Below are 27485 nucleotides of genomic sequence, written 5' to 3' on the forward strand. Positions count from 1 at the left end.
ACTGATAGGTCGGTAGTTTTCACATCTGTCAACACCTGCTCTCTTTGAGATTGGAATTATTATATTGTTTTACACAATACAACGAGTAAAATCCTTAAAACTCGAACAACTGAAGTATTCTCTGGCATGTGGTTTAAAGTGGTTCGTATACAACAATGTATTAAAGACAGCTAGCGCGGATGCATGTAATGACACATTTGCCCCGCGATCCATCCGCGAGTACGACCGTTAGATTATCTAAAAACTGTCGATGAGAAGCACACATTGCCACGCGTTAACAGCGGCTCTAGGCGCATAGGCGTAGACGCGTATAGCTGAGAACACGTGGCGGCGCAGTAGCGCCGTGTGGTCGATAGGCGGCGCGCGCACCCGCGGCCCGCCGGCGCTGGCGCCAGTGCGCACGCGCCGGGTCCGCGCATGCGCACCGGCACTAGCGACCAGCGCGCGGCGGCCGCGCCGGCTCCGCGCTGCGCTCCGCTCAGTCCAACTCGGCAGTGCGCACAGACATGAGCTCGCGGGACCATGGCAGACTGCTTCCTGCCCTTCTGCCCCGCGCCCGTGCCGCCGCAGCCGCACCCAGAGTTCGCAGTGTTCTACGCCGCGGTACGTACCAACCGCCCGCGCTACCAGGAGCTGTGGCACGTTGCGCGCCTGTCTTCTGTGCCTCTGCCGCCGGCGACCACGTGGTGCTTCCGCCCACCTGGCAGAAGCGCGACGGCCACTCGAATCTGCCGGCTGGTGCAGCTGCCACTAGCCGACTCGGAAGTTTCGGATGTCAGTGCAGGAAAAGGTTGATCTGTTGTGCCTCATTGCTGATTCGGCGTGTCCTCGCCACTTCCGCGCGTCAGTAAATTCAGTGAAGCGTGCAGATCTCGTGACAGTGTTCGATCTGGTGTTAACCCTACGCGCACCTCCCCCTTTTTGCTGCAGTGGGCCACCCCGTAGCATATGCGTGTGTGTACGTACGTGTGTCCCGGCGACAGAGTACCGTTTTGAAGGTCAATAACGGTAGTGTGATTGCGTAACGTTGCTCGCCGGCGGCCGGCAGATTAAGTGGCCGCTGCGCTTTGGCCTGCAAAGTGTCTGGGTCCGGCCGCACCGGCCTTGCTCGTCTTGCCAGGTGGAGCGCCGCTGCGGGGTATTTTTGCACCGTGAAATCCGCACTGCCTCCCCCCCCCCCCACCCCCCCCCCCCCCCCCCACCCCCCCCTGCCGGGAAGTAGGGCAGTGGCGCTGCAGCTGGTGGATTGCACTGCGGGCCAGACCTCGAGGGGGGTCCGCCGCGCCGATACGTCTCCGTCCGCACGCGCTATTTATACTGGCGTGACAGCAGCCGGTCGGTGCCACGGCGGGTAGAACGCCGGGTGTGTGGTGCTGCGACACGCTCTCGATTGTGCTAGAAACTATTCCAGAGCAATACGATGCCGTAAGAGAGGTGTGCGTAGCCCTAGTACAGAAAACTTGGTTCCGGCCGGCGCATGTATCACTGTTCGCAGCTGCATTCCATATTGATAGCAATAATTAGCAACGATGCCGAGCGGCAACTTTCGTGCCAACGTAGGCTGTGATTTGATGGCGTTCTGCTTTATCATGTTGTGCTAGTGAAGCCCTGTTGCTTGACAAAAGTAAAGATAGCCGGTTAGCTAAAAGTGTGTAGCTGTCGTACAGTAATAACCTGTACTTCCGTGCATACCTATGTATACGTCTTTGCTATATTTACCTTCTTTGGGTCGGCTTCGCCTAGAGAGTTGCAAGTAGTCGCGTGTTTACTCTTGCGCTCTGATGTTAACCTGTGAACGTTATCCGAATAAATAGTTATTCTGCTGTAAGAAGTTGCTTTATGGGACTCAATACCTACCAAAAAACTAAAAGTGTGTGAATGTTTCAAATGTGACAGTACCAACGGTATTTTTCTGTAAAGCTGGAATAAGAAATTACTGAAGTGCATGGTTATAGTACACTACATTATGGTATGCCGAATTAAATTGCAAAAGTAATAATGTCCGTGTAGTTACGTAGCCGAAAGACAATTTCCTTTTTTAAAAAACAAAAACAAATCTCTCAGGTTTGCGTATGTGACTGAAAAGAAATGATTGCTACGGAAGCATCTATCCAAGACCCCCCCCCCCCCCCCATATACTCAATCTTCCAGCAGACATTCTGTAAACAGTGCCAACTGTCATAAGTTAATTAACACCCCCCCCCCCCCCCCCCGACTCTTGCCGAAATACCGGCTGATCAAAAAGTCAGTATAAATTTGAAAACTTACTAAACCAGGCAATAATGTAGATAGAGAGGTAAAAATTGACACACATGCTTGGAATGACATGGGGTTTTATTAGAACCACCCCATATTGCTAGACGCGTGAAAGATCTGTTGCGCGCGTCGTTTGGTGATGATCGTATGCTCAGCCGCCACTTTCGTCATGCTTGGCCTCCCAGGTCCCCAGACCTCAGTCCGTGCGATTATTGTCTTTGGGGTTACCTGAAGTCGCAAGTGTATCGTGAACGACCGACATCTCTAGGGATGCTGAAAGACAACATCCGCAGCCAATGCCTCACCATAACTCCGGACATGCTTTACAGTGCTGTTCACATTATCCCTCGACTACAGCAATTGTTGAGGAATGATGAACATATTGAGCATTTCCTGTAAAGAACATCTTTGCTTTGTCTTACTTTGTCATGCTAATTATTACTATTCTGATCAGATGAAGCGCCATCTGTCGGACATTTTTTGAACTTTTGAATATTTTTGTTTCTAATAACTCCATGTCATTCCAAGCATGTGTGTCAATTTCTACCTCTCTATCTACATTACTCTTTGATTTATTCAGTTTTCTAATGTATACTGACTTTTTGATCACCTGGCGCGATCAGGTTGATTTTGCGAAGCCTGTTAATGTGACTGTCAGGATTCTTGATTAGACATGCCTGTTAGGTAGATTGTTTACGTTCGTGCCATATGTTATAGCACTTTATTGATTGGCGACTCCATGGAGTGCTGTGTGCACAACGACCATATATGTTAAATTAAAAGGAAGGTCAGCCTTGGCCGTAATATTGACGTATTTATGTTGTGATCGCTTCTCAATTTTGGTTATCAATAACTTGATACCAGTGTCTGAGTTTAATTTGTACAGCACTGAAGATGATCACTATGTGATCGAAAATCGATTCTGCTATCAATAAAACATCAATATTACGGCCAACGCTGACCTTCCTTTTAATTTAACGCACTTTTCTTCATTTAACGGAGTGTTAATCATAAAAACCAAAATTTGTAAATTCTGAACTTTAGAAAAATGAGAATATTTTGTTGCATATTACGTAGGAATTTCGTATATGAACTACGGAGACTGTAAAGGGGTCCATTAAATAACCTTTAGTGTGAAAATGTGTTGCTCAATTTTCTATATTTCTTAACACGGAGTAGCTCCCGGGTTTTGCACTTGTTACGTCAAGGGGGAAAATAGCCTTGTGCATAGGACACCAGTAGTATTTGTGCGAAGATACGCATCATGTCTCTTAATATTCAGCTGACCAGGCCCAGAACATCGGCATTACGAAGTGCGAACCAGCGTAGCAAACAGAGTAGTACAGATTGTGGCAGACAGGATGCGTACAGCGAGGTGTGTATTTAGTGCCGGACTAGTCACGTCTCCGGTGTTTAACGTGCATTTTATGGCGTTGCTGTGAAACTTTGCGTGCGTGCTGCAGCGTGGGAAGCATTACAAAAACAACCTGACAGGCCACTTCGGGCGTGCATAGCTTTCCTGTAACTGAGTTTACGAGGCAGTTCATTGAAGTGCCATGAAACGGAGCGATCAATGGCGTGTTTACGGGTGTTCAGCCGAGACGTTGCCATAAAAATTAAAAAAAAAAAAACGCTCGTAAGCGCACAGTCACGCGGAGAAGACCCTGAGAGGTCATGGAGTGATGTAACAAGAGTCCACCTGATCTGAATGTGAACTTGGGAACACGCCGTGGTACATACAAATCTCTGCTGACGGCTGCGCCGGCGCCGTTCTGCCCATGTGGGCAACTGCTGACGGTCCGCCACATTTTAACGCCCTGTCCGGATTTTACTACACTGCGTCTTGATCTTGGCCTGCCATGTAGTCTGGATGCCATTTTAGCGGATGACCCAGGAGCAGCTGCTCGCGTTCTTCGTTTTATCAACTTGACAAACCTGTCTAAGGACATTTGATTATGCTGTTTTTTTAATCCTATGCCTGTCAATCTTTTATAGTGTTTTCCCTTTTAGTTGCTGTTTTAAAGTTGTGCCTCGCGGTGCATTCCTAACATAGTCTGGGCTCTAATGACCATTGAAGGTGTGCGCCCTAAAACCACAAAAAAAAAATACAAATCTCGAGGACCTATGTAATCCGTAGCGCATGGAGAACTCATTTGTTTACCTCAAGTTTTGCAAAGAGATGTTATAAGTCACTAGGTCGGCGATGCATTTGCACACGGCATTTTTTCTTTGTAGTTTACAGCACGTAACATCTGCTGTTGGCACAAAATCGTACATTACGACCTTCTGGTTAGCTTGCCAATACTGACGAATAAAGCATTTGTCAGCTGACACGCCTCAGTGGAGCCGTGACGCATTTTAATCGATGGCGGATCGAGTTAGGATTAACGTGTGTCAGAATGAGTGAGTGACAGCTGGTTGTTGCCCTGGTGATGCCTCCTGCACTGCCGACACGTCTCCTACAGCTCTGCTACCCCAGCTGTCAGTTGTCGCCCGTAGATGACCCTTGCGGTTGCCAGCGTAGCAATTGTGATTCGCTATCGTTGATTGCGTCATTCCTGTGCGTGGCATGTTTGCTGAAGCACAAAAAGTGAAAACACCATTACCACCTCACCTCCCCCAAATCAAGCCACGAAATAAACGAACCACTACCGTGGCACAACGCTAACCAAGTGCTGCACGTTAACAGGAAGCGTGCAAACGTGTTGGGAAGTCACCTGGTACTGCAGGCATATTGCGTGCCTAGGCAAATGCCAGTCGACAACATAGCGCCTTCCAATGCCCAGCTGTCAGTCACTCTGCTACAGTCTGGTCGAGGTACAGCGGAGGTCAGTGGTTTGCACCCTTTCGTACACCATTACCTGTGAGTGCAATCAGACATTAGCTAGTACCTCTGCCGTCAACCCCCCCCTCCCCCCCCCCCCCCCGTGCCATCTGTTGCCACCACTCCCTCCCACAGATTATCACCGACTTTAGCACCTAACTAAACTGTACACTGAGATACTTTACTTGTAACATTTATTTTTTAAATTGTGAAAGGTGACTGATATGTAGTTTGTGTGTGTGTGTGTGTGTGTGTGTGTGTGTGTGTGTGTGTGTGTGTGTGGGGGGGGGGGGGGGGGGGGTGAGGTATTAGAATGAATGACCAATGGCCAGAGTTTCTGGTGCATAGCAATTGCTACCCGCAATTCCTGCTCAGGTAGGAAAGCTAACTATCCACAGTGAAGGTGGATGCTTGTTCCAAAACCTTTTCCTGCGTTAGTCCTCTCCACTGCGGTACTTGCTTGACCCGCACACTGCAATCCCATTTAAAAGCGAAAAGTTCAGATGTGTGCACTCTACTTGTTGTGGTTTTCAGTCTAGAAATTGGTTTGCTGCAGCTCTCCATCCTGCTCTATCCTGTGCAAGCCACTTAATCTCCTAGTAACTACTGCACCCTTCTTCATTCTGAATCTGCTTAGTGTATTCATCTCTCGGTCTCGCTGTACGAGCCGGCCGCTGTAGCCGAGCGGTTGTAGGCGCTTGTGTCCGGAACCGCGCGGCCGCTACGGTCACAGGTTCGAATTCTGCCTCGGACATGGATGTATGTGTGTGTCCTTAGCTTAGTTAGGTTTAAGTAGTTCTAAGTTCTAGGCAACTGGTGACCTCCGATGTTAAGTCCCATAGTGCTGAAAGCCATTTGTACCATGTCCCTCTACGATGTTTACCCTGCACGCGTCCGTCCAGTACTAAATTGGTGATGCTTGATGCCTCAGAATTGTTTTACCAACCGATCCGTTCTTCTAGTCAAGTTGTGACGCATATTGCTCTTCTCCCCAATTATTTTCAGTACCTACTCATTAGTTACACGATGTACCCATCTAATCTTTAGCATTCTTCTGTAGCACAACATTTCGAAACCTTCAGTTCTCTTCTTCTAAGTTCTATTTATCGTGCATGTTTCACAACCATACATCGCTACTGTTGGTAAATCATTTCATTGCTGCAGCCCTTACTTCTGCACTAGCAGATATTAGAGGACATCAGGGTGTTAATGCTTTGTCTAACCACTGGGTGGTGGTGGTGGTGGTGGTGGTGGTGGTGGTGGTGGTGGATTACAGCAGAATAGTAGCTCTTTTGTAGTTACTGCTGTGATGTGCTGTCGATTCGTTCATCTGCTTCGGAGCGAGTACTGAAGAAATTTCTTGAATGTGCTACATACAACTTGAAGACAATTTTCTTGAAATATTGGTTAAAAAGTCTTGGTTACAATTTAAGTTTATTTTTCAACGACGCGTTTCGCCTTATTTAGGTTTACTACCTGAGCCCCCATCTTACTGTTACTCGCTCCTGTGAACGGGAACGCGTTATGCAGATTTTGTTGCCTCTCTCGTCCGCCTACAAAAGATAACCTGGAGATGCCTAAATGAGGCGAAACGCGTCGTTGAGAAATAAACTAAAATTGCAACCAAGAGTGTTTTTAACCAGCACTGTTAAGCGCTAGTTTGCTGTATGCGACATATGGATATGGGTTGGAAGAATTTTGTTGAGATGTTCAGAATTTGAGACGTACATGTCACTATCATCTAAGATGTACCGGACTTGGTGGACTGTGTGAAGAACCTGTAACCTCCACTCCCCCTGATGCTACTAACTGAGGAACAAGTAATTAGTGATTATAATCAACATTAGTCTTCGAAACAGTCGAATCGTTCAGTTTTTACCCCTCAGAGGATTTAATTTTATGCCTGACAGGGTAATTACCCCCAGACTGGCAACCACTGGCGTAGGTGGTGTTAATCTTCAGTGCTGCCCGGCACCCCGCCCCAGCCACGTTTTACGGTATGTGTCGGGCATCGGTGTGTGGTGGTGGACGCGTGTAGCGCCCGGTGGCAGCCAGCAGACGCCGTTTTGACGGCGCTAATAGTCGCCGGCTGCGGAGGCGTCGCCGCTGCGACCGCAGCCACTTTGTCGGCGTTCCTGCCGAGAAAGGAAGGCGCGCCGGCGGCCGTGACGTAGCGGCCCGGTGCGAGAGAGTATCTGAATTGGCGAGGCGGCGCCGTGGTGGTGGGGGAGCGGTAGCGGCAGTGACGTGGCAGCGGCAGTAGTGGTGGGGGTGGGGCCGGTCGAAGCGAAGCGCAGCGCGGCGCAGAAGGCAGGAAGTGGCTGGCGGGCGGCGGCGCTGCACCGGGGCGGCGCGGATGCCCGGCAGCTGGCGGCGCCCTGGCTCTGGTTGTGCTCGTGGTCGTGGTCCGTGGCGGCGGCCAGGCGCTGGCGGCGCGGCGACACACACGCCGTGCGTACCGCAGGGGCGCCCGCGCACGCACTCGGCCGCATATGTGACGCACCGAGGTCTCAGAACAGGGGGACACGGCCGCGGCCGTGCTTGTCGGCCTGCACACCGCTGCCGCGCGTTTAACCATTTGCAGCCGGTGTTGCCGCTCTTAGTCCTCTTGTAAGTAGGCTGTTCAGGTTTTTTATATTGGTAACGCCATGTAGTGTTGGGCAGTTGGCTGTTAACAGCGCGTAGCGTTGCGCAGTTGGAGGTGAGCCGCCAGCAGTGGTGGATGTGGGGGAGAGCGGATGATCTGCACGTGTCCATCAGACAGTTAATTTGTAACATTGGATATCATGGACTGATTATATATATATAATCACTTTGAAAATTAGTTAATTCATTACACGGTGTCGCTAACACACTGCTTAGTCCTCACTGTCATTTCTCAGTTTACTTTCCAGCCTAGTGTTTTTCACACACCATAATTATCACGTATTTCACACGATAACGAGAAAAGCACAATTTGAAGAGCAAAAATAAAAAACATTAACATAGCACTGAAAATATCTCGTTAATTGCAAGCGCAGCTGCGAAATACTAGGTGCAAATCTACACCCATGCCACAACTTTTTTACTGTACAACAATGAAAGACTGCAACTACAAAGGAAGTTCTCTCTATAATTACGCGCTAGCAATAAACAATAGCTACACTAATAACACAAACAAGAAAATAATCAGAAGATTCCAGTGAGTTGTCCTCGGCTAAGGGTCCACATAGGAAACATCCCCTTAGAAAGATTTATGAATTACTGCGCTGGAAAACCGCTTACGTTGTTTGCTTTTCAAATAGCTGAGCAAAAGTCAACGTACTCAGACATTACTCTCTTTACCTATTCTGATCAACACTAAACTGGCACACAATATTTTTAGCGCAACGCTATCTTTCAATAATCCCTACAAAAGAATGGCCCTGACTAACAATAACCTATACCTTTCATGAATCACTTACCTCACAAAAATCTTCGTTACTCTGACTACTGCAGTACGGCGAGCGCCAATACTGCCAGCTAAATAAAAGATTCTGACTACTGAAGGCACTAACTACTGATAGGCATAGTTAGCAAATGAAAGATTTTGATAGAGAACAAACAATGTATTTAATAGTGTTCAAAGTCATAGTAATATATATCTTTCATTTGCCAACTATGCCTATTAGTAGTTAGTGCCTTCAGTAGTCAGAATCTTTTATTTAGCTGGCAGTAGTGGCGCTCGCTGTACTGCAGTAGTCAGAGTAACGAAGATGTTTGTGAGGTCCATATATATCTGTCCATGATATCCAATGTTACAAATTTAATGTCTCTGATGGACACACGTCCAGATCATCCGCTCTCAAAACTCCATCTGTCTCCCCACATCCACCACTGCTGGCGGCTCACCTCCACCTGCGCAACGCTACGCGCTGTTAACAGCCAACTGCCCAACACTACAATAGCAGACTCCCAACAACGCAAACCAGCGACAGACCACACACATCAGTCAGTGATTTTCATATAGAGCGCTACATGCCGTTACCAGCATAAAAACCTAAACAGCCCACTTACACTCCCAAATCTCCTTTGTGGTGACACTGATCTGTACTAAACCTAGAGGTCTAGGTTGACTTCCAGGGCGACTAAACTAGCGAATGTGATGCAAAATGTTGTGGTAACTGACCGACGTCCGTCTTTTGCTAGGTACCTGGCCACGTTGGGATACAGGGTAACGACAACGGCTGATGAAGCTGCCAAGGAATCGTGCTGCTGTCCAATGTCCCATCCCGTTGCACAACATTATCCCATTTTCTCACAGATGCATCGTGCGTCAGTGGGAGACTTAATGGTTGCAGGTGTCGGGCAACAAACTGCGGTCACCCAGACCGACGACGAAAGCTTGTCGGACTTCGTGTCAGCCTCGCCGCTGGAAGGTTTTGCTTACCAGACTGAACATCGGGCATAGCACCCTTTCACACATAGCTTCCTTGTCCAGGGGGAGGGTCGACCTTTCTGTGAAGTCTGTGGTGTGCCGCTTTCAGTTCAGCATGTTGTCGTTACATGTGCCCTGTATACTGATAAGGCAGCCCTTGGTCTCGCTGGAGATCTGGCCACCGTCCTCGCCGATACCGATACCAGGGTTAAGAGTGGTCAAATTCTAACTACACTCCTGGAAATTGAAATAAGAACACCGTGAATTGATTGTCCCAGGAAGGGGAAACTTTGACACATTCCTGGGGTCAGATACATCAGATGATCACACTGACAGAACCACAGGCACATACACAGGCAACAGAGCATGCACAATGTCGGCACTAGTACAGTGTATATCCACCTTTCGCAGCAATGCAGGCTGCTATTCTCCCATGGAGACGATCGTAGAGATGCTGGATGTAGTCATGTGGAACGGCTTGCCATGCCATTTCCAACTGGCGCCTCAGTTGGACCAGCGTTCGTGCTGGACGTGCAGACCGCGTGAGACGACGCTTCATCCAGTCCCAAACATGCTCAATGGGGGACAGATCCGGAGATCTTGCTGGCCAGGGTAGTTGACTTACACCTTCTAGAGCACGTTGGGTGGCACGGGATACATGCGGACGTGCATTGTCCTGTTGGAACAGCAAGTTCCCTTGCCGGTCTAGGAATGGTAGAACGATGGGTTCGATGACGGTTTGGATGTACCGTGCACTATTCAGTGTCCCCTCGACGATCACCAGTGGTGTACGGCCGGTGTAGGAGATCGCTCCCCACACCATGATGCCGGGTGTTGGCCCTGTGTGCCTCGGTCGTATGCAGTCCTGATTGTGGCGCTCACCTGCACGGCGCCAAACACGCATACGACCATCATTGGCACCAAGGCAGAAGCGACTCTCATCGCTGAAGACGACACGTCTCCATTCGTCCCTCCATTCACGCCTGTCGCGACACCACTGGAGGCGGGCTGCACGATGTTGGGGCGTGAGCGGAAGACGGTCTAACGGTGTGCGGGGCCGTAGCCCAGCTTCATGGAGACGGTTGCGAATGGTCCTCGCCGATACCCCAGGAGCAACAGTGTCCCTAATTTGCTGGGAAGTGGCGGTGCGGTCCCCTACGGCACTGCGTAGGATCCTACGGTCTTGGCGTGCATCCGTGCGTCGCTGCGGTGCGGTCCCAGGTCGACGGGCACGTGCACCTTCCGCCGACCACTGGCGACAACATCGATGTACTGTGGAGACCTCACGCCCCACGTGTAGAGCAATTCGGCGGTACGTCCACCCGGCCTCCCGCATGCCCACTATACGCCCTCGCTCAAAGTCCGTCAACTGCACATACGGTTCACGTCCACGCTGTCGCGGCATGCTACCAGTGTTAAAGACTGCGATGGAGCTCCGTATGCCACGGCAAACTGGCTGACACTGACGGCGGCGGTGCACAAATGCTGCGCAGCTAGCGCCATTCGACGGCCAACACCGCGGTTCCTGGTGTATCCGCTGTGCCGTGCGTGTGATCATTGCTTGTACAGCCCTCTCGCAGTGTCCGGAGCAAGTATGGTGGGTCTGACATACCGGTGTCAATGTGTTCTTTTTTCCATTTCCAGGAGTGTATAAGGCCTCATCGCTAAAGTGGTGGGGAAGGGCGGCAGACTTTAGTACGTTATAAACTACTCTGCATGTGGGGACATCCTTCGTCCCGACCCATGAAGTTGATTTTTCGTCAGGGCGATGATGACCGTGACGTAGAGCCCACCTCAATCCAACTCATCATTTGATCGACGTCCAACTTTGCTCCAGGCTGGAACGCAACCACTTCATGACAGAGAAAAACGTCGTTCGTAATAGCTAGGAAGAAACGATTTAGGAATTTTCATGCGCTTAATCAGATTGGCCGCGTGGGATCAGCCGAGGTGTCTGAGGCGCTGTAGTCATGGACTGTGCGGCTGGTCCCGGCGGAGGTTAGTCCTCCCTCGGGCATGGGTGTGTGTGTTTGTCCTTAGGATAATTTAGATTAAGTAGTGTGTAAGCTTAAGGACTGATGACCTTAGCAGTCAAGTCCCATAAGATTTTACACAAATTTGGACATTTTTTTAATCAGATTGCTAGTGTCGTTTCATTAGCTCATGGTATGTTGCAACTGTCACGCGCAACGCCTGTTACATGAGGTCACTTAATTTTATAGGCACGGATCATCGTACTGCTAGTTACGAAGGTGCTCGAACAATGGATAGTAATTTGGGTTGTCCAAGTAAAAAAGTAGCTACACACAGCGTCCCAGGAAGAAGGCTCAATATTCGGGGATATGACGGGAACGATCATTCGAAACAGTCCAGTAAAAATGGGCTCTGAAATCGGTACGTTAACAACTGTGAACACACTACTGAAGACGAAAAACTACTCACAGCTCTTGAAGTATTCCTTTTGGAGCCCATTTTCACTAGTCTTTTCTATTGCGAATAGTCGATCCTGAATACTGACAATACCTCCCGGGAAGGCCTAGTATTTCTCATCGCCTTACATATTTCGTTGTAAAGTTGAACTTGGAGGAAAATCTCTGAATTTTCTGTTCACATCGAACCACAGTTCTCAGATTAATTTCCACCTTAAGCATTTTGCTTCAGTTTGCGAACGTCGTCGCCACAGGCGTGCTGACACCGACCTTGCTGTCGGCTTAAAGCTGACAGCACTGCGCTAGAGAACTGCAGGGCGCGTTTAAAGTTCCTATGTTTAAAGTCGCTGTGACAAACTAGTGCCAGTGTCAGAAAACTCAACGGAGCGTCGAACCGAGGACGCTTCACTGCAGACCCTGTAAAACAAAGCGATGTGCATTTCGTGGAAATAAATCTGTTTGCAAAAACCTCTCATAACGAAAAGAAAGGCGTACATTAGAGGTGGTCGATAAAGTACAAGCGCCACACACGAATCTCCGGCGTGGTTTGAAAGCCCTATGCTCGTCACATACACATACAATTCTGGTAATGATCAGGTAAGTCATCGCCAGAGATAAATTGCCTCTACCTAAAGAGATTTAAACGTTTCTTTAATCATTCGAATGTCAAAAAGACGCGTTAGAGTTAATTGTCATGGCTAAAGTCTAAATAACTGTTCACACTTCTGCAATATCTGTATCAGAATCTAGAAGGGAAAAAAGTAGTGACTCGGTGGCCAGCTGCTGCCCCATAGTCAGTGCATACGCCTCCCTGGCAGGACTGAGCTGTGCTGAGTCATATCTTCCGTGGCTCTACACTCTGCCTTAGTAGTCCAGTCAACGAAGACGAAGCTCGAGTAGTCACCAACTTTCGTACAGTCGCAGAAAGGGTTGGCAGCAAGAACCCACTAGAAATGTGCGGGGTGCGAGTGTCGAACCGCTGTCGTTTCAAGCTCACTTTCCTTCAGTTACTCGCGAACTGCAGCTTCTGGCGAAAATGTTTCGCGGCTCAAAATGAAACTACGTAAAGTTGCCTATAACAAAGTTCCTATTCGTTTTCTTCCCTCTCTACAGCCGTTGCAACGGATGGAGATATCGCAGATTGTTAAAAATATTGTTTTAATGGCACTCAGTTACTGTTCACTCTTAAATGTGTGTAGCTCGTCTAAGTGCAGTAGCGCCTATTCAGGGATAAATTGTGTTGGGAGGGTGCAACAGGGTTGAGGTGGTGGCATTCAGGGGTAGAAGCGCGAGACAAGGTAGAGTGCAGGATTGTAAGTCACGCAGTTAGCACCTTGACAGGTTTACAAAGTGAAAAGCGAGCACGAGATTTCTTGCTGTCACAAGAAGCAACGACATGGCCCCTAACAAAGTTACACCGACCCTCCGCAGCGCGCATGTCAATCACTGACTACACCGTGCGCAGACACGCCCGGACGAACGGTGTCTTTATTTGGCGCAAAGTGCGTTAACACAACACGGAATATAGAGGAGTTACTAATAATTAAAATGGAAGAAGCGTATATGGACAGGATGTACGTAAATCTCTACACTCCGTCCTAAAGCGCTAGAGGTTAACTGAATGTTCCTGATCCAGTAGCTTTCTTCCGTGGAAGGCAACTCGCCACCCCCACGGGTGCTGCCCGCTTTTCAGTTTGCAGACAGATTGCACCTTCTAACAATACCACCACTTGCAAAGTAGGTTAGCAATCAGATTAATAATGTTGCTCACGCAGCATATGTTCGCTTTATCGGGCAACAAAACAACTATTGACTGTAGATGGTATCGTCAGAATCGAAATAATGAGGTCACTGTAAATAAGTTATTAATTTGGCACCTATCTTGAAACGATTCCCACGTAGATTTCGTCGAAGTCGTTATGGCTCATCTTGTTGATTCTATGGTGATTCCACTTTGGCTGCTAGAAGGTCCGGATCTGTATTTTAGCAATATTTGAAGACCTAACAAATGCGTTTTTCAGGAAATTCTTAATGATCAAATAATCCCAGATCGGAACAATGGCATGGTAGAAATAATTTTTGACTTGGTGTTAATAAACTTCTTGTGAATTCACATATACTTCTTGTCACATCATCAAAAAAAAACAGTTTTGTATCAGTCTTCACGTATTTAATTTCCACTTTAACCAAACACAAGACTTGACTGCTCAGTGAGCTCTTGTTTATACAGTGGAGCTATTTACAGTTCATTAAATGAGTACCTATTTGCGGCTGTTAAATGAGCGATCATGCAAGAAAGCTACGGCCGGTGTTGTGAGCTGTCTACCTTGATGAAGTGCTTGACCAAAGTGTGGCGGGTCTGCAGCGTGTATTTGACAATGTCGACTTCGTTGTCTCAACTATTACAGGCTGGAATACTCGCAGCACGAGTGGTATTACATCCACACGCGGCCTCAGCTCTCCTAACATACGAAGAGGCCCAGATCCTTTTTTCCCCTCTGCTACAGAAGTAGGTTAGCTAGTTATGGAATTTGAAATTTCAACAAGAGTAAAGCAATGCATTACATCAGATTACTGTCATCGATCTGAGCATGAAGTTCCAGCAGACGCGTTGACCCCTCCCCCCCCCCCCTCGCCCCCACCCCCGTTGCAAGACACTGTGGATGTGCGATTAGTGTTTGCACTCAGTGCAGCTTACTCCAAAAGTGTAAGCAATCCCTGAATAAAGAGGTGTATGCAGTCTGATCGACAATGGTGTGCTAACACTCTGGTCATTCAGTGATTGACCACAGACTGAGTATAAAAGACAAGATTTTAAACATGGCTGAAACAGCAGCTGTTGAAATTATTCACGGTAAATGACAGCCAAAACAGCTGCAGGATAAAGATTTATTAAAATTCTTGACCAAGGTTTCGATATATATAAATATACCTTCATCAGAAGTAAAAAATATGAAATTACATCCTACAATGGAGATTAATAAAACAAATGTGCCAAAGGCGTCGTCAATAGACAAGACATCTGGAACTTCCAGATTCAGCATCCGAATGTTATTTTCATGCTTAAATAGTTACACAAAACATGTAGCTAAAAATAGTATGCTTAACAGGTAGTTGACAGTCCATGTTTAGGCATAATGAGATGATACACCAGAATAGATCTGACAGAGACTATAACTACACAAAGCAAATGTTGACTAAAATACTATGCTAAGAAATGGAGATGTCTTAACTATTGACGACGCCTTTGGCACAATTGTTTTATTAATCTCCATTGTAGGATGTAATTTCATATTTTTTACTTCTGATGAAGGTATATTTATATATACCGAAACCTTGGTCAAGAATTTTAATAAATCTTTATCCTGCAACTGTTTCGGCTGTCATTTACCATGAGTACAAAAGGGTTCAGAAACTTTACAGTACAGTGTAACGTTTACCAATAGTCCCTTTCGCACCAACACTACTGATGTCTGAGTAACCCAAGTTAATTCTCAATCACTGTTCATAGGAACGTATATTAAAACACTATTTTTAATGTGCAACTTTTTACTTTTCCTGTGATAAGGACACTTAGTCCTAGACAGAAAATGAACAGGACCTCTTTTTTTTTAAGGAAATATAATGTAGTTTAATTTCATGCTGAAAAAAATTTCGATAGAAGCCTCGGATTTAGTAAATCAGGAAAACATAAAGTGACCCTGAAACATCCCTTCTCCCGTCACACTCCTGGCCGTGGTGATTTTCAATACGTTGTTAATGACACTTCCTCGTACCACTGTACAAAAATTTACGACTATAAGATTTTCCCCTAATTTTTCTTTGCCTTGTCAGCGCTAGGTAGACTAATGGTAAACAGGTGTCGAACTTTCAGGTAAAATAAAATATGGTTTAAAATCTGTCATTTGTCTTGGTGAAGCTTTCACATAAGTCTAACACACTGCGCAAGCTTTCATATATAACGGAATGATGTGGGTGAAGATTGACATATCAGAGCACAAAGACTTTGATCAGTCAGTAAACTCATTAAACACCGTGTCGCCGTCAGTTCGGCTCGCCTGGGTCATGCATAATGGAATTTGCTGCCTGCGCTTGCAATGTTTTACAGTAAACAAGCGAAATCGCGTAGCGTGTACAGTAAGCGTGACTGATGCGCCATATGGACGCAAATCAATAACGTGGAACTGCTGATACAGACATACATACCTGTGACCAGTCTCCACGGGCGTTAAGCTGGAAGCTTGTCCGACGCACCAAATTTAGGCGACCTCTCTCCTCAGTTGTTACTAAGAGTCACTGTGACAGGAGCATCACAACTCGAGGTACGTCACTATAGTAACGTCCAGGTCTCACTAGCGACCACAGAAGCGTTTTGTTGAAGTTTAGAAACGTTGGACTGAATTAAAGACGTGTCCTATTAACAGAGAAAGTTCTTGTCTAAAGTTTTCAAGTTCAGGTATGAGCCTCAAATATTTTTTGTCCAATTGAGTTTCGGAGTAATAGTATCGTCTGTAGAAGAGGATCCACATCACAACTTACTTGGCATTCCATGTTACTGCACGTAAACTTCCAACTGCACGTAAACTTCCAACAAGCAGTGAACTGTATCCTTGAAACTAAAGCTACGCACGGTTGTCGCTTTTATCCCGTAATGAGCAGTAACTTCACCGCAAGATAAACTGGCCAGTGTATATCATTTAAGAACTTCAGTGCCTAATGATGTTAACCGTTAGTAACACGTGTATTTAAATTGTAATGGTATGTACGACTGGTAGCTCATAAAAATACGAGCTAGCTGTACCTGAACATCTGCATGTCATACTGAAGTCATATTAATGAAAACAGATGATTGAAATCGCTTTAGCGGGCAACTTGTTTCAGCTCCACAGCTCGTCACTAAACATTGATATATTTATTACACCACGGGGCCAACCTTACCACGCCTAGACCCACAGCGTTGCTCGAATTTTAGGCTACAGCAAAAGAATCCAGCGAAATATCTCGAACACTGCTTCATTTCCCGTAACTAGGACAGAACTCGTTAGTAGTTTGTTACTGACACGTTGATTATCTGCAAACTGTTCAGACCTCTGATACGGTAATCCACGAGTTCGTAGACTGCGGGAGTGCTGTGCTAAAGCTTGCTGATTGAAGCACCGACAGAACAATCTAGATCGGCCGTAGGAATTCCCTCTAGGTTTTCGTGTCTATAGGGCAGTTTAGACACATTAGTAGTAATGGTTCGTGCTTAAGTACGTGGACACCCTTACGTCACGTGGAAATGACCACTAGATGCCACGAGAGGCGGGTTCTGAAAGGGGAAATTGTCAGGGAAGGAGTAAAAGCAGAACGGATACGTCAGGAGTGTCCAGTGGCTTCGAACGTGGACAGTCATTTAAAGTCACCTAACTGACGAATATCAGTGACATTTCAACCCTGCTAAAGCTGTCCAACTCGACGGATGGAGATGTCGTTATTGCAAAGTGTCAACGTGAAGGAACAAGCGTACCTGCACAAAGGCTGGGCAGACGTCGTCTTTTGACAAGTAGGGGTCGTCGAGCATTGAGGAGGATGGCTGTAAAAAAATCACATGTAATCAGTGGAAGAGATGAGTCGTGAGTCGCACTGTGCTACCAGCACTGCAACTAGCACAATGGCCGTGTGTAGGGAGCTGAAAAGAACGAGGTGATGTGGTCAAGAAGCTCTTCATAAACCACATGTTTCTGCAGTCAGTGCTAAGTGACCCTTGAGCTGGTGCAAAGGGCGACGCCACCGGACAGTGGATGACTGATGAGTGATTTGGAGTGATCAGTCACGCTGTACCGTGTGGCAATCCGACTAGTTTGGCTTTGGCGAATGTCTGGCGAAGTTTACCTGCCATTACATGCAGTGCCGATAATGAAGTCTGGAGGAGGAGGAGGAGGAGGAGGAGGAGGAGGAGGAGGAGGAGGTGGTGTTGCAGTATGAGCTTTTCGTAGTGTGTAGTCTTCTGAGTTTACGAAAGAGTCAAGAACAGAAGGATGTGAACACATTTTACTGTACGCTTCAGGAGCAGTTCAGACTATTTTATCAGCACGATAATGCACCCTGTCATGAAACAGTATCTGTGAGGTAGTAGGTCATTTATAATAACATCCTTCAAAAGGTCTGACCTGTCCAGAGTCCCAATGGGAGACGTTTGGGATGAGACAAAACTTGGACTTACATCCATACCTCAGCATCTAGCAGCGCTACAGTCTCTGGTTTCGTCTCTTGAGAAAGGATTGGCTGCCCTTCCAGAGATTGACACATCATTGAAAGCATCTGCAGCAGAGTTTAAGTCGAAGGATGGACAGAGCCCATAATAACGCCCATGAAAGTGTCTGAATACTTTGTATCAGCTAGTGTATTCCTCTCTGATATGAGCTTAGAGCCTCTCTTCAGACGTCAGAGGGCACCTACCTATTCTGACGGAAAGTCGTTCGTATAGACAAGTCCAAGACGTTAATTACTAACTAGGAGGTGCACTCAGCCTCGTGATGCCACTTGATGATCTACTCGACCGAATAGTAGCAGCTTCGGTCAAAGAAAACCATCATAACTGGGAGAGCGGTGTGCTGACCACACGCCCCTCCTATCCGCATTCTCACCTGAGGATGACACGGCGGTCGGATGGTCCCGATGGGCCACTGGTGGCCTGAAGACGGAGTGCTTTTTTTAAATTACTAACTAAACCCTTGTCCAAACAAAATAATCGAAAGTAGGGTCTTTCAGCAGTAGCTACCGTAACCAGAGTAAGTTGGCGATTATTTGCCTCGAAGTAATACTGTAGGACTTAAAGAACTCGAGAAATGTTTCCAGAATGAGATTTTCACTCTGTAGCGGAGTGTGTGCTGATATGAAACTTCCTGGCAGATAAAACTGCGTGCCGGACCGAGACTCCAACTCGGGACCTTTGCCTTTCGCGGTCAAGTGCCTTACGAACTAAGCTACCCAAGAAAGACTCACGACCCGTCCTCACAGCAGGTCCCGAGTTCGTCTGGGTCCGGCAAACAGTTTTAATCTGCCAGGAACTTGCAACCCGAGAAATGCGTTTGCACAATTTTCGCCTCAACATTGCGTGTTTCGTGCCTCTGGCGCCGTCGTGACACGCTAGCCCAAATCGCCGGTGGACTGGAGTATTGCGGCGGGCCTTTAAAAGGCGGCGCGGGCTCAGTGACCTAGGGCAGCGGCAGCGGCTGCGCCCAGCCTTCGATCGGCCCTGCCGTCAGGGAGGCGGGTTTTCCGCAGCGCGGGGGCGCCCGCCACGTGGTCTCCCCGCGTGCCGCACTTCAGAACACTCTCATCGACTGCACCGCACAGTGCCGTCCTATACCAGTAGTCAGACAGAAATTACATTGAGATTACTGGTGATACTTGTTTCATAGGCAAATCGCCGTGGTCCAAGGGCTTATTCTCTGCCTAAGGTTTCGTCTGCCAGCGCTGCCAGAAAAGTCTATCAAACTGAGGGAGGCGAACTGTTTATAAGTATCCACGCAACGGTGGCTTCGTGACGTCATGAGGCCACTACCTAAAGGCCTGGCCGTCCGGCCTGTGGCCTTGAACCGCAGCCGGCAGGCCGCACTGTTGAAACGCTCGTTACTGTATGGCGGCGGTCACATAGCGCGGCTTTGACGCACCGGCAGCCGGCCTGCCGCACCGGCCGACGCCGGGTTGTCACAGATTACAGATTCGCCGCAAGCCGGAGCGGCGGCTTGCCTCTGTTGGAGCATTCAACTGCTCTGCTGTCACACTAGAAGCAGCGGCGTGGGGCGGTTTCTGTCTTGCAGCTCGTAGTGCATGCACACAGAAAGACTTGTAGAGGAGGTGAGAGAATATAAATTTTTGTATGACGCGCGCGATTCTGATTTGGAGGTAGAATACTTTTGTCCTCGATATACACTTGATAGAAAGCTGAATAGTGTTGTCACTGTGACGTCCATAACTTCCAATATCAACTACTGTAAACTCGGTAGTATGGATCAACGATCGCCAGGAGAACTAGCGAAAAGAACTGTTTGTAACAGAACTGGGATCCACTATCCTTCGTGCATTTTAACCTGATAGCCTTTCCGTCTATGCTTCCAAGGCAGTTGTTCGGAAACCCCCAGTTCTATAAATCCTTCAGATTTCTTCCACATCTGTTGTAGGAGTAGGAAAATACTTGGGCTGTAGAACAGTCCTTATTCCCTGGCACACTTGTTTCACAATATCTGAGACTGTTGAACGTCCTAACCGAAAAGAAAAAGCTATGGTCTGGTGACTGTCGCCTGTAGTCAAGTATCTGGAAAAGATTAAAATCAATTATGCCGATAGAACGAATAGATAAGTTAACGACCAAAGATATGTTTGTTTAAATTCAATGACAATGTTATGAATACAATGAAACAAAACAATCTAATAAGTAGAAAGTTCTCTCTAGCGGGACATACGGAACTAGATGTTACTATCGTTTGCTGTATCCGTAAACACTGCAGATAAATTTATCACTCCACTCGTAACTACGTAGTGGGAAAGCACTTTCTTCTGTCGAACCTTTCATATGATACAGCAAAACTGAAATGGAATAAATTATGACTTCTGTTTGAAGCACAAACAGGCCACAAACGGTAAAACTTACCTCAAACAAACGGCTTGTCTGTGCCTTGTATCAATTGGCTTTCTCCAGTTCGTTGTGCACTTCTCGGTGCTACCTTTTTATCAGCCGATGCATTTCCTCGAAACATTCTCGCGACATACGAAAATATTTGAAGAACCTATCTTCGTCAGACTCTAGATCAATAAACAGACGATGGTATTCTCCTAAGCTTTCTCTCTTGTTATCAATGTCGTGCACCCAACATCTCCTCTTCTTGGTGCCATTTCGTGGCATCGCTAGTGCAAGCTACTCATTTCTGCAATTAAAAACAAAACAAAACAAAGAACTCGCACAAAGACAACGTGTCCCGCGTGAAGATTCCAAATAGTTAACGCAAGCTTAATAATGGGGGTTTCGGCCCCTTCCACAGCTGACGCATCAGGGGTCGCTGCGGCCGGCCGGCCGTTGCCTGTGTGGCGTCCCTGGGCCCTGACAGGTCCGCCCCTCCGCTGCGCCGTCCGTCGCAGCGGCAGGCCGGATTCTGTCTGGCCAGGCCTGATAGCGTAGTGGTGCAGAGGTATGTTACATGGCTCGTAGTGAGGGAGATTTGCCGCTGTTTGTTTTATCACAACTTGGCTAATTTCAGTCCCTTTTCTGTTGAGGTTCGATACATGTACGTTTTAAATAGGATTGTAATTACGTAACTGACAGTACTCTGAAACACAACTGTTAGAAAAGGGAATGACACGCGAACGTGTAGTTTATTTTTTATTTTTTTATGGACTTGTAGTCCGGGGTGATATGTTACAATACAGCATCACCGGTCTATTGCGGTCTGTGTTGGTTACGTCGCTTATGCGCTTTGTCCTGTACTAAAGTTTTCTTGACTGCGAGAATGTAAACTTAGGCGAGAGAATGTAAGCAGCCAATAACTTTAACCAAACCAAAACTGCATGAATTTACGTAACGCAAGAACTGAATCCAATGCAACACTATAGATTTGAAATTCGCCCTGGTAATAAAACAAAACTTGATCAATTTTGAGATTAATGGTCCCTGTGCTCACTGAATGCTATCCCTGAAATAATAGAGAGTCTTACCTTTATCTGCGCAATGGTAATATTCTAAGCACTGCTCTCCGTTAGCACTTTAAATTGTATAGTTAACAAACAGCTGTTGTGCACGGCTGTTGCTTAGCATACATTGTAATTAAATCGAATATGACTGTGACAATAACATGTCCAGAAAAATTTAGTCAAAAATGACATGGATCTGGGAACTGCTATTGACTTGAGGTAACAATATGGCGCTGATTTTAAAACTCGTATTTTGACTCTTTGAAAATTAATAATGCTCAGAGTTGACACTCAAAAGCGTTTCTGAAGAAGAGAAATTGGTTAACGTAGAGCATAGATTCGTCAGGAAGTATTTGTATCGAGTGTCGCGATGTATGGAAGTGAAACGTGGACGATAAATAGTTTCCACAAGAAGAGAACTGAAGCTTTCGAAATGTGGTGCTACAGAAGAAAGTTGAAATTAGATGGGTAGATCACATAAGTAATGAGGAGGAACTGAGTAGAATTGGGGAAGAGAAATTTGTGGCACACCTTGACTTGGAGGGATCGGTTGGTAGGACATATTCTGAGGCAGCAAGGATCACCAGTTCAGTATTTGAGGGCAGCGAGGAGGGTAAAAATCGCAGAGGGAGACCAAGAGATGAATACACCAAACAGATTCAGAAGGATGTAGGTTGCAGTAGGTACTGGGAGATGAAGCAGCATGTACAGGATAGAGTAACATGGAGAGCTGCATCAAACCAGTCTCTGGAATGAAGACCACAAGAACAAAAAACTGATTATACATTAACAATTTGCTTTACAAAGTCATTGGACGTGAGTGCTATACATTCTGTCATCACTTGCGAATGCGCGCATTGCATTAGTAACAAAACAACTTTCTTTACGTTAATGATTTCCAATTTCTGTTGAGATTGCTTTTACAGTTAGCACACATCATAGTATTTTGCAAATAAAAAACCATTACTGCCCGTAGCGAGTAAGTGTATATTCAGATAAATCTCTCCACCGAAAGTTACTTAACACTAACTTAATACCTTGAATCAGCGACCTCTGTTGAGCAGCGACGCTACTACACAGTCGATACATTTGACCATCTCTGATTCAGTATAATTCAATTCTTACATAACGCCAATTAATTTATCCTGAGTTTATACCTTTCGGGTTGATTCTGAGCTTCTGTATTTCTATGGCCTGTCTACATCGTAGCATAGTAATAGTTAGATCTTGATAAAACCACAGAGTTGAGGAACGAATTTGGTTTCCTGGTCCCAGTGCATGGTCTTTTACTGCTGGTTTATCCGCCTTGCCCAAGCGACAATTGCTCCTGTGTTCCTTAAGATGAGTGTCAATTCTTTCTGCGGTTCCTCTGTGCGCTTCACTGCCAGTGCAATGGGTTATATATTTATACTCTGCTGTGGCAAGTCGCGGATCTACGTCCTTTGCAGTAGTTAGATACTTGCAACTCTCTTGCTGGTATAAACACTGTATCAATACTGTCTGAGAACTCAGCTGATGCGTTCTTTGGCAGTTTTTACGAATGGAGGGAAAACTTTCCTTGTAGTTTGCTCTTTGTCATTAGCTCTGGCCGTTTTAGTGTGTACTGCTCTATTTATCTCCTTGTCAGAAGAGCCGTTTCTTCTGAAGGCAGTTCTTAAACGGCAGAGCTCTTTCCCACGTTACTGGGGTTCAGATTCTTTTACCCCGGTCCACCAATGTTTTGACGACTCCTCCTTTGTACTCGAGATGGTGACTGAAGTTCCTGTGCAGGTATCTGTGGGTTTTGACTTTCTGTACACCTCATGGCCGATAGGTTTCGTCGGGTTTTCTAAGTACTTGATAAAGGCCACATTTCATGTTTGGAGTTCAACACTGAATTTAACAGATTTAATACTTCAAAAAATTAGGAATTCTTAGTGCTTTATATCCATGAAGCCATATTACTGAAGTATCATCCACATACCGAAACCGACAAGAGGTAACCATCTTGAGGTTCATGCTCTTCTGTCCGTGTTTGCTTACGAATAATTTGTTTTTGGAGAGGGTCCACCTTGAGCAACACAGTTTGTCATTTTACTTCCGGATATGTTTCGCTGAAGTTTCAGCACTTAGTGCTTTTCAGACAGCGACAGTGAAAGTTACTCAGTGCAGGCTTTCACGGTGAAGATAATAGGGAAACGAGAAAGTGACAAACTGAAACAAAAAACCGCAATAAATAACATAAAAATCCAGGAAATCCACAGTATGTGATAACAAGAAAGACAATAAAAACCCATTGATGATGTCATAACTCTAACGAAACATGTATGGATAGTAAAAATAGTTTTGCTCAAGGCGGACCCCCTCCAAAAAGAAATCTACCAACAAAACGGTTTCTCCTGAGCTCTGTGGAGGGTTGAGTCTTCAAATTTTTCCTTGTAAATAGTTCCTCTCTGACAATATAACCGCTTTCAAAGTCGTTAAAGTCTCTGATGGAAGACGAAACGTTACGCAGAGAATGCTACCTTGGTCCACAGCCTTATACGCATAAGAGATGTCAGCAATAACAAAAAATAGTGTCGCCTGTCAACGAAATTCGGCTAGTTTCGTCGATGATATAAAAATATAAATGCTCGTAACTTGGTGGGTGACCACACGTCGGTCAGTGGTCCTGGAACTATTATTAAAAATGTCACGTATCGTAGTGATGCACTCAACGTAAAAAGCCTGAAATTTTAGCCTCAGAACTGACGATAGCAAATACTGTATTGTAGCTAGGAATATTACTGAAACATTTGATATCTTTGTTTTGAAGTGATTCCTTGATACAGCACGCTGGAATTAAATTTTGTGGTTAACAGCGGCGAATTAACTTTCCCTTTACAACACTAAGCGAACTCCGTAGTATCAAGCAACCGCAGATGCAAAAGCTTTGCGTTACAAAATCTCCACTGTAAATTCATCAAACCACATTAACAGCTCCCAAAACTAACTGGAATAAAGTTCAGTGCATATTTAACTGTATCTTTCAAAACAATAAAAATATCAGTGTTAACTTTAATCCTGTTACTTTGTCTATGCAGAAAATATGGTTCTAAACCTTTCTTTCAAACCCACCCATTAGCACTCACCTTAGAGACGTGGCCTAAAATATAGTTTCCGTATTATAAGGGAAGTCTTAGCTACTCAAAATTAAGAGGCAGAAAAATTAGGAACTTGCTTCAAATTTTGTGGTAACTGTGGAAAAAAACTCGGTTCACTTTACTGTTAGAGAAAAGTGAGCGAAAAAAAGACGCCAATAATGAACGTTATGTACAGTTTTTGTTGCCGCCGCCCCCCCCCCCCCCCCCCCGAAGGCTTAGCTCCTATGTTTAATTTTCCACTGCTGACGTCAATGATAGCAGGTCGTAGAATTGTAGGTGCGTACTGCGTAGTATGTGCATGTCACTGTAAGTTAACCGTCTACGACACTTCCACATGAACGTCTCTAGAATGTGATTTCACGAAACTGGAATACTTTCGTGTCATTCCGAACACATTTCGTAATCTGTGTGAGGGTAGAAGTTAGGGGCAGTGTGATAGACATAAGGAAACATCTCTCTCCAGAGTATGTCTTATTCCTTTCACCTCTCTCAACTGCTACATACATTCTTTTTTGGATACGTCTATGGAAAAGTACATTTCGAATTGTTTCATTGGTCTGCTTGTATCAGTAATATAAAAAATCGGTACTTAATTTTTCGATGTTCACGTATTATTATTATTATTATACCAGCCTTGAAAGCCAGCATTTTACGTAGATTCACACTTCTGCAGGAACACTTGGAGGTGCACAGCAATGTTGCCACTCATACACAAACTCGTGATCTTCCATTTCATTCAGCACTATCAAACTCGGAAATTGCCAAATGTACGAAGGCGGACATGTCATCAGTGTGTTGTTGATGAATGTACTAAGTTTTCATTTGAGTATACAAATTTTAAAGAGGGTATGCGTAAAGTTTGCGAAAATATATTTCGTGACGACGTTGCCGAATCTTCTGCATGCAGGAAACATTTTTTAGTTAAATTTAGGTGAACACATTATGTGAACCAGGTCTTGAGAATGCATCATTTTCCATTTACTCCAAACAAGAACTTTCGAAGTTCTCTAACACGAACTAATTGAAGTTAAATGGACGACTGATGCCGCATTCGCGAGCCAAAACTGTAACGTTCGTCTGTTTGGTATGGTTGAAACAAAGCTCTGTTTACAATTAATCTTGTTACGTTTTCTGATCAAATGTATCAAAATAATATCCCTGACACACGAGGTGACCAAACTTGTCAGTTTGGAAGATAGTGATACAAAATACACAACCGGAGTGTTGCAATAGCTATAACGTAATGAGAGGGATGGATTTCTTTTATGCGATTAAGACTGAGTTCCTGAGGTGAACTTCGTTTGGTTTGCGTTATAACAGCCTTTTTACTGTCAAAACTCGCAGTAAAATTTTGCTGTACAAGTACTTAAACGGCAAGCATTGAGCTGAATCGGCCTGCGCATATTTTCGCGATTATGATATACTTTCTTTACTTCCGTAGCTCACACATGCGAAAGTACACTGTTGCTGTCTTTACGTAATGCTGCCTCATCTCGTATAACGATTTTTTTAAAAATAACTTCATTCTCTTTGTTTCCACGATGCGCGGTGAATGGTCGACGTTTTCTGTCTTAGGATGATTTTTCTGTTTCGTTTCTGACTGTCCAGACAGAAGAAAGTGAAATTTTAAATTCTGGTCCATGTCAGTTATGTTGTTGAAATAGCACTGACGAGGTAACAGCCTGATCACTGACTTCACACGTACAGCTGGGCCGAGACTTGATCAGGGCGCTCAAATAAACGTCAACGTTTCCACTTCGTCTAAGGAACAGTGCGTCACGTAGTTTGCATTGACTCACATCGCAGACTATACGCGGATTCTAACCGCGGCCGCGAACATAGCCAAGGAAAATTAGCTCGAAAAAAAAAAAGCCTCGCTGACTAACAAATATGCACAAGCTAGAAAGTTTAATCGACGTTAGACCTCCCAAATACGGATTGGATGAGTTTGCGACCGTTTTCGGGATGTGCTATGCTCCAGAGGCGCAAAAAACGATACTTTTGGACTGTGTTCAGTTTTTCGCTTGTAACTCGAAAGCGATACATCCTATAGAAAAATACGGAAACATTAGAATAAAAGCATACAATTTTGCGTAGAATTGGCTACTTTAAAGTTAAAATCGTTTCAGCCGTTTAGCAACATCCATCGTCAAAGATCGGCAGTTTTTTACAACTTGGAAAAATGAGTTACGCTCATTCCATCGCCTTTAACGCAAAAACGGCTAGTCCACATGAAAGGTCTCATGCACGAAAATTGTACAGCATCGAATTCTGCGAAAAAGTAGTCAGTAAACCTTAAAATTCACACCTTTGCGATTATACGAGAGTATTTGTGACGCTAAATTCCTTCTAAGACTTTTTGTGAATTCATGTTAGAACTACGAACCATCGACATTAATCCAAATACTCAAATTTTGTCAGTGTAGTTAGCCACTAACGTACCTAGATAGGTAACTCTAATTTACTCAGGGGACCCGTACGAACTTCACCACATGTGTGGTTTTAAATCATCACAGTATTCGGAGGTGTAGTCGCTTTGATGAGGGTAGTTGTGGCAGTGAAGAGAGAAGTCTTCAAAAATGTACCGAACGACGTGAAATAACCATGAATTAATGATTCACCCTTGTAGGTACATATCGGTGCACATGCTTTCGACCAAAATCCTTTACAAAACATAATACCTAGGTGTAAAAGATATTTTACGTAAGAATGTAATCTTCATGTACTCCTGTTTTCATCTTGTTTAAGAGGTAAAAGTGTCGATTTAAGTAAGCTTGACAAGGCTA

General features: G+C 45.6%; 1 protein-coding gene across 5 annotated transcripts in view; it reads left to right on the forward strand.

The window, feature by feature from the left end:
• The first annotated feature begins 467 nt into the window (after positions 1–467).
• Positions 468–27485, forward strand: part of LOC126481518 (la-related protein Larp4B) — a 348210-nt gene continuing 321192 nt past the window's right edge. For all 5 annotated transcript variants that reach the window (XM_050105316.1, XM_050105321.1, XM_050105317.1 and 2 more), the window contains exon 1: positions 468–603. In XM_050105316.1, coding sequence (XP_049961273.1) covers positions 523–603 — 81 coding nt within the window. In that variant the 5' untranslated portion in view covers positions 468–522. The remainder of the gene's footprint in view (positions 604–27485) is intronic.

Source organism: Schistocerca serialis, chromosome 5 (genome assembly GCF_023864345.2).
Source record: "Schistocerca serialis cubense isolate TAMUIC-IGC-003099 chromosome 5, iqSchSeri2.2, whole genome shotgun sequence".
NCBI classification, from domain to species: Eukaryota; Metazoa; Arthropoda; class Insecta; order Orthoptera; family Acrididae; genus Schistocerca; species Schistocerca serialis.